The sequence below is a fragment of the Hesperophylax consimilis genome, chromosome 13, assembly GCF_061612785.1.
Source record: "Hesperophylax consimilis isolate HC1 chromosome 13, BYU_Hcon_1.0, whole genome shotgun sequence".
Classification (NCBI taxonomy): Eukaryota; Metazoa; Arthropoda; class Insecta; order Trichoptera; family Limnephilidae; genus Hesperophylax; species Hesperophylax consimilis.
Window position 1 is genome coordinate 32,008,445 of NC_142848.1, and position 12,963 is coordinate 32,021,407.

Sequence of the window (12,963 nt, forward strand, 5' to 3'; positions counted from 1 at the left end):
GATTTTGTAATCCTATTAAACAAGAAACAATTTACGCAACCGAAAATAAGTACGTGAAATTATTTATGATATATTTTATCGTAATTTTTGCCCAAAATGTAATTTTCAAAGACAAATTTTAAAATGTCAAAACACCTAGAATAACCATTTATCTGTCCTGTACGTACGTTCCGCCGTGTGTATTAAATAGCAGGTCGTAGTGTCGACCCTGACTGTAGTTGTTTGGTAACCTACCTCAATTAGGGATGCCAAAGTATCACTGGTCGATGAATGGGAGCAGTTGGGACTATTGTGCGGAATATAAAAAAAACAAGTCGGGGCCTCCCGAAGAAGACATAATAGATCAAGTTAACCAAATACTTAAGTCCTAATATATAATATATAACAGAAAAATTTGAGTGTATACCTATTCAAAGACAGAGTAATTTGAGTGTATACCTATTCAAAGACAGAGTAATTTGAAAGTATACCTATTCAAATACAGAGTAATTTGAAAGTATACCTATTCAAATACAGAGTAATTTGAGAATATACCTATTCAAATACAGAGTAATTTGAGAGTATACCTATTAAAAGACGGAGTAATTTAGTGGTCCATTTTCAGTGCCAACCCCAGCGGGAAAACGGTGTGATGGTTAGTTAATTATTTTATTGCGAAATAAATAGTTACATACTACAAGCCTTTAGATTAAATCAATAGTAACAAAATAGGATCAAAGAGTTTTCCTTGTTGATCTTTACCCATGGGGGATGTAATACTGACACATTTGAAGAGTAATTAACTCCCTCTGATCACTGTATGTCAATGATCGTGAAATTACTTATTACCCGCTGATTGGCCTCATTGTGAATAGAGCAATTAAATTACTAAAACTAAATGAATATAAATATATTACGTACTAGCTGAAGCACCCGGCGGTGGATGGACCTTATTCTGCTTTAAAGGGAAGGGAAAAGGTTTAAAAAAAAAACAAATAAACAGTGTCTTTCCTCTGATACTGAAGGTCAATTGTGCAAAATTTCATCAAACTAGGATTACAACTTTAGATTTGTATAAAAAACTAACTACATAAAAATTAATACAAATGTTAATTTTGATTGTGTTTCTGTAACTCGGATTTGCTTTAAATTAAGTTTAAATGTAATTTAAAAATTGAAACTGTTTGTTTGAATTAATTCAGACAAGCGATAATTACCCACCTCCATAATATTCTGACAGAAAATGATTTTAACTGTCAATATCTCTTGATTTTTCACGGGTCTGCGCTAGTAAGCGTAATAATATATAATGATGACGTCACGACGTCAACGTAATAATATATAATAATGATGACGTCGCGACGTCACAGAGGGAGGCGTCGTTTGAAATAGTGCATGCCTTACTACTTGTGAAAACCGCAATGTGACAATAAAGAGTTTTTAAACATGTATTACATATTTTTACAATTTCCACAAACATACTTAAACGGCAGAAATATTTCACTTTCATATATATGACGTTTTCTTCGCTGATGACCTAAACTGATAGAATGGTGTCGTGGGCTTGTCAGCGTGCCAGAACTAAGCTCAACTTTTCCTTACTTCTGGTGAAATTGATGTTCAAATACAAAAAATTCTTTCTTGAGCTAAGATTGTAAATACCATCAACAAAATTGAAACGATTGAAATGATTTTTGCCATGTTTGGTGGCCAGATCTGAATAGTCAGGTAACTACCGTCCTCTTTCCTATCTCCTTACCCGCCACACTACTTTCAGCCTCATAACATGATGCCATAGTCTCATTGCTTCTATACTGTTTGTAGCAGGATTAATAAAAGCGTTTTAAATTTTGCATAACTAATTAAATTAACGGTTGTCTATCAGTAGTGTAAAATATAAAACGTGTTTATTAGTAAGGCTCATGTCGGAAAATGTTGCTTGAGCAATGATGAAGATTTTGGAGTTAGCAAAGGATTGAACCAATGACGCGCAACGCCTGGATGGAAACCCGAAGCGACGCTTTGGATCCCTCGGCCACTAGCCGGTAATAGAACCTACTAATGGTTTGGATTTTTTTAATATGAATTTCACACAAGAGACATTGAGACTATGGCATCTCAAGGTTGTCGGAAAAGAAGGAGACAGGGTAGTTGAAAGTAGTACCTTGCTCTTCATATCTGGTCATCAAACACGAATTAAGCCTTTTCAAGGAATGCTTCAAAAATAAATGGTGGTCTTACACCAGGGCGATACTGATAGTATCTTTTACTCGGGAACTCATATACCTTATATATAGCTACGGAAATATACCTTATATTATTTAAAGGGTAAAAGTACCGTACGTTATAATCTATGCGTTCATAGATGGAGTAAATAACATGACATTATATAAATCAATTGTGCAAAGTATTCTCGAATATGCATCAACAATTTGGTCTCCCAATTATGAGATTCATAATTATAGGATTGAATCCATACAAAGGAAACTAACCCGTGTAATTGCTCTTCGTGAAGGTTTATCTGGTCAATTTGGAACATATAATGACCGAATTTTGCACTACAAACTACACTCACTGACGGTCAGACGTAAACTTTCTGACGCACTGCTCCTACACAAAATTATACATGCATCAGTTGATACACCAAACATTTTATCCCAAATTAACATCAATATTCCATCAAGAAAATCAACAAGGAAGATGGACGACATTTTCTATATTAAAGCCTACCACACAAATACAGGATATTTTTCCCCTGTACCGCGAACCTTAAGAAATTATAACATTATACATGGCTCTAATAATGAAATAGACATTTTTAATGACCAATTTAAACACTTAAAAAATGTTTTACCTTTAATCATATTAAGCTGATATTGTGATGAAACCCTTTATTTAATGAGAAGCAACATTGTACCTACCTAATCAGTGTCTCACCAGTACAGGTGTGACAATAACAAATCGTTTATGAACATATTTGTTTATTTATTTATTTATTTATTAATTTTTGGGAAAATCAACAGTTTACATTTTTACAGATTGTACATAAGTAAAATAGCCAAAATAAAACCAATTACGGATTTCCTCCTTGTGATTTTACGTAAGACAGCATTAGAAGAAATAATTAAATTTATGAGAAATGTGAAGTTATAATTATATAAAATAAAAGAATTGTATAAAATAATAGAACAAAATAATACAACAAAAATAAAAATAAATGGGAAAAAAAAACTAAAATTTATATAAAATAAAAGATTATCGATACATTGGTAACCATAAGAATACAAACAATATTGTGCATATAAATCATATCATAACCATAACCATTGATTGAGGTTATGATAATCTCTATCTCGTCTGTAAATATGGTACCGTGGATCGAAAAGTTCCTCATTAAAGATTGAATTGTTAAGCCATGCTTCACTGAGACATATAATGTCATAGTTGTTTAATAATACATTTTGAAGAAAAATATGTGTCTTGGTTCTGAGACCTCTTAAGTTTTGATAGTATAATTCTAAAGATTCCATTGTATTAAGTATATAGTGCAGTTAATATAAAGTTGCTGGAAAGTTAGTTGATGGAAATATTGTATGTTTTTAGTTTTTCTAGATCATTATAATTATTTATGCAATGGTGATTTGTGTTTTCATTAAGTCTTACATAAATTTTACAATTTTTGATCCAACAGAATTTGAATTTATTAATTTTGGTAAACTCTCTGACCTTTTTGTAGAGTACTTTGTTTTTATGAGTTAAATGTTCATTTATATAGATCCGTTGTTTTCCATTAAAGTTAATATCCTCTGCTGTTAGGCCCCTTCTTGTCCGGATTGCTGCTATGATTTCGTCTTTCTGTTTCCTGCCCTTTAGTTTTACTATAATATTCCGCGGTCTTCCTTCAATCTTCTCCTTGGGGGTGACTCGGGTGGCGTATTCAATGTCGTCGCTTACTATATTTAATTCTGAATAGATCCTTTTGATAATCTCCGTCAGGTTCTCTTGTTTTTTTTCTGGTATCCCAATGATCTCTATGTTATTAATGCGTGCGTGTTGTTCGTTAGCATCCAATTGTTTTTGTAATTCTTTAAATTCACTTTGTATTACGGCGTTTTGTTCCAGAGTTTTTTCAAGGTTGTTGTTTTTTTTTGTGTCAATTTTTTTTTCTAGAGTTAATATTTTATTTTTTAATTCCTCGATTTCTTCTTTATACTCGTTTCTGATGATTTCCAGAAATTGTTCCATTAAATTCTTCAAACTTTTTGTCAAGAAGTTGGAGGAGTTGGGTGTCCGTAGTATTTAGTGTTTTTGCAGTTGCTCGTGTAGTCATTTTGGCACGAAATATTAATTAATATAACTTCACTTCACTATTAAAGCTATTAAAATATAGATATTTAGATTTTAGCTAGAATTTTTTATTTTATTTCGAGATATTTCAAGAGTGAAATAAAAACACGACAGCTGTCATTGAATGTTATTGTTGTATTGACCTTGTATTAACCTTTTACCCATTATTATTTGTTATTTACTTCTGCATATTTAGCTTATTCATTTTGTTACTATTTTTGTTGTTATTATGTATTTAAACATTCATGTATGTAAATTCTTGGGCACCATGCCTGTTTTATGTACTTACTTAAATAAAAATAAATATTGGAGAAAAAAAAAAAATATATATATATATTTTACGGAAATGCACTTTTTGCAAGTTATGCTTTAAAATATTGAGACGAATCGGTGATTGAATCCAAAAGGTGAAGTAAAACCAAATTACGCGTCCATAGGAATTCGCAAGTATTCGATACTTATGTTGTGTATTTACGTCGCAAACAAGCTGTCGCACACATCCCGTACAAGGCGCTACTGAAAGGACGGGGTCCGCTCGCCCCCAGTCACATATACTATTCTTTATTTAAATAGATATATTGGTTTATGATGTGTTAAATGCCACAAGGGCATTTTTTTTCTTTCTCTGAACAAAATAATAGTTAAATTATAAAGGACGAGGTTCTTTATTTAAATAGATAAATGGGTTTATGATGTGTTCGCCTCAGGGGCAATTTGAATGATAAACAAACAATTAATCAAGTTATTATAAATGGTGATATAAATCTGTAATTATCTACTGTTTCCAAGTACGTATTATGGTAGGTACCTGGGTAAAGCAGTCACCTTCAATAATTCACACCGATAACCCCTAACATTGTTTGTCACATGTTTTCCAGATGAATTTTCATTATTTTGACGTCGAAAATTTTCAGAATATGGTTTCCAATTTCATTGATTGATTGGAAGGATTCATTTATGCTTTATTTTCGTACCCGGGGGTGACTTTGGGACAAAAATAACTGTGGACTTAATTCTCAAGAAATTTGAGGTGACTTTGAAACCTTATTTGTTCAAAGAAAAAAAAACCTTTTTGTATTCAAGAAAATATTTTTTTTCGTAATACCTGAAAATGATGAATATAATATTATTATATACCCTATTGTAGGTTTTAAAATATAAAATTCTTAAAAATAGAGACTAAAACATATTTACCGTATATATATTTACACATATTCACATATTATGTGAGGTAGATATACACGGTGGATGGAAAACGATTGAAAAAATAATATTCATTTTGTCAATGTATCAATTTTTATGATGGACTTCGAAGTCCATGTGTTAAACTAAAAAAATCGTTGTAGAAAGTGTAAATTATTCTAAAGGATATGTACAGCGGACTACTGAAATATTAGTGAAAACCGGCCACGTTATGAATTAACGCAGTTGTGTAACGGGAAAACTAAATAAATGCAATATTATAATGGAGAACAAAATAAGTCATTATTTTGAGTACAATTAATTGTATTATTTAGTATGACGCGTATTCAAAGCAGTTCAACAATAGTATAACAAACTTTAACTACAACTTTACGGGTTTACTGAGGAAACAGGGTACACCTGCATCGTTCCTCCCAAAGAAACATTATAATATGACTATTCTTTGTCTCTGGGTTAGGTGATCTCCAAAGCAGACGATTTATGAAGAGTTTCTTGACCCAGACCTACCATAGGTAGCCGAAGTTAGGTAACTTAACTTTCTAGAGAAAAAACTGACCTTTTGTCGGTCATCACAGCTGTGAGCTGTGACATACATTCCAGCAATCACATCTGTTAGACAGAGGGGTCGAGTGAAAAACTAACCAATAACATCCCTCGCCCTAATTAGTAAGAGACGAAACAATGAGAAGATATTTGATCGAAGAACTAATCAATATACGCTCGGAATTTGCATCATAACTAAATTTCGCATATCACTACAACCTTGCCAAAATTACACGCAGACGGTAATACACGTGGACCACGTTGAGAGAATTACACACGTCCAAAAAACCCACCCTTCCCGAAACTCCTCTCCTTCCTTTCCTTGAAAAGATCCTCCACGCATCATCCCCAAAGATGACATAGGTTCTGAGAGAAATTATTTTCCTCACGGCCTTCTGTGTAGGGTTGATGTAGAAAAAGGACACCTTGCCTTGCACCGTAGATGGAGGGATGGATTCATACGCCCGTCACTTCTGGACGCACAGACAGACCCCCAGGTTCCTTCCAAGAACTCCTCTCCCTCTTTCGCTTAAAAAGAACTTCCACACTGTATCCCTCAAAGATGACATAGACCAAGAGGGAAAGTATTTTCCTCTTGGCCTCCGGTGTGGAGATAATGTAAAAAAAGGGATTAATGTAAAGGCGATTGCCTAGAGATACTCGTTATTTGAACAAATCACATTTTTATTTATTTATTTATTTATCGTTTCTTTACATTGTATCTTTTTTTTAAAGTATAATTTTTAACCTCACTAGGACAAGCCTGTGTTGAGGTTAATAATTTTACAAAATATTTAAAAAATAGTACAAAGATTATAAGAGATTTAAAATAGTACAAATATTAAAAAAAAATAATTCAAATATTAAGATAACAATATTGTTACATTGACGTTTCTGCGAATTGGATACCTACATGGTACCTATCAGCCTATTCATTAAAATATAATGCTGTAAACATGTAGGGTGACCATGATATTTAATTGTAATAAAAATGTAACAAACTATTATTTTTTTTCTAAACAGAGAAGAAAGAAAGAGAGAAAAAAAATTACATTAAAAAAGAAAAGGATGAAAAAATTAACTTATTCAAAATATTATGCCACAATTTAAAAGGACAAAGATGAAAGAATATGTTGGAAATCCTCGGATGGCAGAAATAATTTAACATTCTTTTTAAATGTACACAAGGAATTTGACGATTTAATGTGATCTGGAAGGCTATTAAATAAAAGTGGAGCCTGGTACAAATAATGTCTCTGCCCAAATGAGGATTTAGGGTGAATTGCCATAAAGTTCAGACCAGAGCCAATTCTTGTAGTACGAATTTGTTGCGTTCTTTTCGCAGAACTAATATTGTTAAAAAATCTGCATAACGTTTGTAGGACAAATAGTTATTTTAAATTTATGATATTACATTCCTTATAAAGTAACTGTGTAGGATATGTAAATTTTTTCTTGTACATAACTTTGAGAATCAGTTTTTGGGCAATATTAAGTGGTTCTATTACAGTCTTCAGGCAGGAACCCCAGCACACTATATTATATGAAAGTAGGCACTGAATTATAGCAAAATAAACTGTTTTTAATTTTTCCTTGTCTAGTACATGTCTGAGATCTTTAAAAATATAGATAAGTGTCCTAACTTTATTTACTAACATTTCGACATGATCATTACACCTCAAAATTTTATCTTTTTTTTTTTTTTTTTTTTTTCATTAATATAATATATTATTTTTAAAATGTTTTAATGTGAAACCGCAAAAGAGTTCTTAATACTCACAACCGCCTGGAGCCAGTGAGACTGTCGCATCTCCAATTGGGGCATGTTGTGAGGCGCAAAGTAGTGGGGAGGTGAAAGAGATGAGGAAAGGGAATGTGGGAAATATGTGTAGGGTTATATACAGTATACTGCTTTCAAGGCAAATTTAAGTCCGCACGTTTATAATGGAACTTTTTAACGAGTCTCCGCTAATTGCTTCATAAGTTTTAATATATGTGCCAAACGAGGGTGAATTTGATGCCTAAGGGCCTACTCTATATCTTTCGGGTTAACAAACCAATAAGTTCGTTGTTTAACCTTTCCTCGCCGGTGCTATCAACTGAGTGAACATCGTCTCTAATTAATAAAATATCTCTCTAAATATACTAAACCTAAAGTTAAAATTTTAATAATAACGCAAATATATCTGGAACACAGGGAGACAGGAAGACAGAGAGAGAGAGAGATAGAGGGAGGGAGACAGGGGACAGGGAGACAGGGAGACAGGGAGACAGGGAGACAGGGCGACAGGGAGACAGGGAGACAGGGAGACAGGGGGACAGGGAGACAGGGAGACAGGGAGACAGGGGGACAGGGAGACCGGGAGACAGGGAGACAGGGAGACAGGGAGACAGGGAGACAGGGAGACAGGGAGACAGGGAGACAGGGAGACAGGGGGACAGGGAGACAGGGAGACAGGGTGACAGGGAGACCGGGAGACAGGGAGACAGGGGGACAGGGAGACAGGGAGACAGGGGGACAGGGAGACCGGGAGACAGGGAGACAGGGTGACAGGGAGACCGGGAGACAGGGAGACAGGGAGACAGGGAGATAGGAAGACAGGGAGACAGGGAGACGGGGAGACGGGGAGACGGGGAGACAGGGCGACAGTCAGGGACCGCGGAAGTACTCTATGACGGGGGGGGGGCAAACTTTTAGTCACCCTCTTCCTTTAGTCTCCTCTCCAGTCAATCAACTAGTTATAAATAAGACAAAACGGAGATGACTAGGTCAAACAAATAACAGGTTCAGTGAATAAAAAACTTTTTTAAATATTGCTTTATTTCATTCATTGAACGATACCAAAAACGTTGCGTCTCTCAGCCGTCTTTGAAGCAAATTCTCTAAGAATTTCATTATGCACGTGCAGTATTGATTATTTAAATAATCAAAACTCTAATGCTATCTCTTGACAATTTTTCTTGTATACAACAAACACTTTTTCATTTATGAAAAAAAGCACTGTGAAGGATACAGATAATCTTTACCAGGACAGATAATCCTTCTTTACCCAGGTAGTAAAATTGGAGGAGGCGCGGCCCCCCCCATTTGATTTTAGGGGGGCGTTTGGCCCCCTCTGCCCCCCATTTCCGCGGTCGCTGGCGACAGTGCATTATGATATACATTTATGTATTGAATTAAGTAATTACAATATATAAATATTTACCGAGTGTACAGCACCGGAGGACAAGGACATTTTGAATACCCTAAGGGAAGGGTTAATACGGCTTTGTGACGCGGTTAAACCGGCGGCAGGGAAGTTTCGAAAGATACGGAGTGGTACCCTCGAAATCCCCATGAATTTAAATTTAAGCTTTTTTTTTCTTGACTAAAGGCAAGGTGCCGTCTAATTCATTGTTCCATATTTTCCAATTACATTGTATTGAATAGACGTACGAAAAAACGTTCAATTCTCGGAATGTGAGTTAAATATATTTCTTCAAATAATTTTTTTTTACGTTTTATAAATTAAATGTGTCTTTAGTACGCATTCAGGGAAGCCTCCTTTCAAAATAGATTCGGGAATGGGAGCTCGGGAATCCGCCAAACTGGGCTTATCTTATGTTCCAGTAGCCCAGATTTAACATGTTGATTATATATTCATTTAATTCCAGGAAATTCAAGGAGTATTTTTAAAATTTAAATATGATGGTTGGTTTTTGAAAATTAATTTTCTTATTTTTTTTAAATTTATAAATTTTTCGGGAAATCGACAGCTTACATTTATTTTAGTTTGTAAATAAGTATTAAATAACCAATTATCGATTTCCTCTTTGTGACTTTACCTCTATTGAGACAATACAAAACAAAAGATTTTATAAAACGAAAAATTTACAAAACAAAACATTTATCAATACATTTACAGCCATGGAGAGAGGTTGTAGATATAAATCAAATCATAATAGAAATATAAACAATAGGACATAACATTTTTCACAAACCATCAGAAAAATATTCTTTTATATTATTTTATGAAGAATATTCGAGACAGACAAGGCGGTTGGTAAAGGCATTGAAATCACAACTAATCATTTACATCTCATTGAAAAAAGAGATGGTGCAAATAATATTGTTGCATTTTTCAGGAATGTAATCTACGAGTACTATTCTGATTCTTTTCTTGCAATGATGAGGCCAGCGGGGGGAGGGGAGGCCTCCTTATACACGCTCTTTTTTAATATAGATAAGGCGCGTTGGTTACAATAAAGACTTCAATACTTTGTTAATGTAAAGATTCTCGTGTCATTCGCACTACACATAAATCAACACGATCTGCCTCGAGATATGCTTCGTGCAAACAATTCGTGTTGCATTGAACGCTTCTGGACGAGGCTTAATAGGTTCAAAGCAAATCACTTCCATGGGCGGACCAATCATATATACCACTAACCGGTTTTTTGACAATCACTCCCGTGGGCGGAGCAATCATATATACCATTAACCGGTTCAGTGCCAATCACTCCCATGGGCGGATCAATCATATATACCATTAACCGGTTCAGTTCCAATCACTTCTATAGGCGGACCAATCATATATACCATTAATATCATAGTAACAAAAGCTCCTTGCAGCTAATGTGTTAATGTGAAAAAAAGGACGCCCCGAGATGACATTTGCCCGGCCGTATGAGCAAGTAAGTGAGATGGTCCTTGTCAAGACTCGGTGTAATGGAGAATGAATGATGCATGGATTGTTCCAAGAGTGAATTATTTGGCGTTTCAAGTCAATATCATGTGAGTAATATATATTAGAAATATATAGTTGCCACTTATATTGATAGACAAACTGATATCAATCAGTTTAACGGGACTTAATAGTAAAAAAAAATATTTTTGAAAGTTAATATATGAAAAAAAAAAAAAAATGATTTCAGAGGAAATAATAATTTTGATTTTTTTTGTTCATATAACTACTAGTATTAAGATAGCAGGTGTGTAAAAGGTGTTATCTTAAGAGGAAGCTACAAGCCAAAAATGTGCATATTCTTGGTTTACCTTATATTGTAGGTAAAATAGGCACAAACGGAGTCTAGAAACGTTCGATTTCAAGCAAAAAACTGTTTTTTGTTTGTTTTGTAAATAATTTTATAAGAAAGCATAAAAGTTAATCAAGTGAAACTGTCACAGATAATCTTAGCAATAATATTGTATTTTTTTTTAATTGTTTCCATTACGCGTTCATACATTTCCATTGAAAAAATGATTTATTTAGTATTTTATATTTATGTTTTTTATTGAGTAATTTATTTTCTTATTTATATTCTACTTAAGCATAACCTTCAATTTATCTAAAGCAGATTTTTTGGTATTCAAATAATGTTCACCAATTCGTTATAAAGATTAATCAAAATAGTGATTTAGCACTAGGCTTCGCCTTAAGTTTTATGAGAGAAAATGTTTCTCGAAGGACCTTGAATGTTGGTGTAATTATCACGCTCGTTTCTTCCTGTTTTGTTCTTCTCAGGGATCACGGCGCGGTGCCGCGGTGGCACCGAACACGTAACCGTTTGATATATATTAGCGCGGATGTAAAGATATAACAAAAGCTAGGTGAGATCTCGCGCGGATGCGGTTTTTATGGTGAGTTATGGGGGATATTGAAACAGACTTCTCGAGTTATTGTAACAGACTGATTGCAATGCGCACAGAAAGGTGTAAGAATGGATAGGAAGGTAGAACCAAAGGAACAACAATACTCTCTCAGTGCAGTGGTCACGAGTATGTATATATGTGTGTGAGATGTATGTCAAAATTGATGTATAATGCGTATTGGCGCAACCAATAGCTAAGCTGTTATTTCCATTTTTCTTCGTTTGGTGGCTTAGATCTACGATTGGATCGTATCGAAATTTCGTAATATTTTTACATGACTGGTGTGGAGGGTTTTTAAATGAAAATATCAGTAGATAAGATTGATGCGCTCACCATAATGCCATGACGTAGTATGGAGTCCAGCAGATGAAGAAGACCAATACGATGGTGATGGTCATCTTTAGGGTTCTGGAGCGAGCCCGCCCGAGGAAACCGAGACTAGAACGGCGCATTATCTTATCTGGAACAACCAAAACAACAACACATTAACAAAAACCTCTCATTTTATACTCCAGACGAGTGGCGGCTATCTCTTAGGAGCGGGAGAGTTATGAAATCAATTTTGGCCAATCTAAAAATTTCTGAGCGCCAAAGAACCTACACCTTCATTTTTTTGTTTATTGAAATATATTTCTTACATTTTCATTAAAAAAAAGATTAATATCATTAAAAGTTACCATAAGTAATTATCAACGATCAGGTTATATAAAAATAAATAAAATAATATAAAACGAAAATGCCAGATATATGAGTAATGAAAAAAAAAAACAAGTTCTAAGCTGTTGATTTAATTAACACCACCCTAATTGAGAATAACTCGTGTATAGGGAGAATTTAATTTAATTTAAAGAGATTTAATTTCCCTTATCACATTACGAAACTCGATTCGGTTATTTTTGTTGTTTGTTTTTGGGGTGTTATGCCGTGTTGCGCTAACTCCTTCTTTAGCCGACGTTTCGGACAGCGTTGCAGTGTCCATCATCAGGGCAGATCCGGTAGATCCGAAGATGTCCGAAACGTCGGCTAAAGAAGGAGTTAGCGCAACACGGAATAACACCCCAAAAACAAACAACAAAAATGCTTTTGGCCGTGAGAATCTAAAAACTTACTCGATTCGTATTCATACGTTCCGTCTGTTGCACATGACTAGGGTTGCCATCCTTCCTGACTTATCGGATATTATCAGAACTGTCACCGTAATCGAGCTCCTTGTCAAAACAAAAAAATATCACTGTCCCGATTTAACCCATTAAGTCTTG

The 12,963-nt window shown here is 34.4% G+C and overlaps 1 protein-coding gene across 1 annotated transcript in view; it reads right to left on the reverse strand.

Annotated features, from left to right (window-relative positions):
* The window catches only part of AkhR (Adipokinetic hormone receptor), a 146,117-nt gene that overhangs the window by 20,422 nt on the left and 112,732 nt on the right, over positions 1-12,963 (reverse strand). The window contains exon 5 of the mRNA XM_089639016.1: positions 12,038-12,164. Coding sequence (XP_089495142.1) covers positions 12,038-12,164 — 127 coding nt within the window. The remainder of the gene's footprint in view (positions 1-12,037; positions 12,165-12,963) is intronic.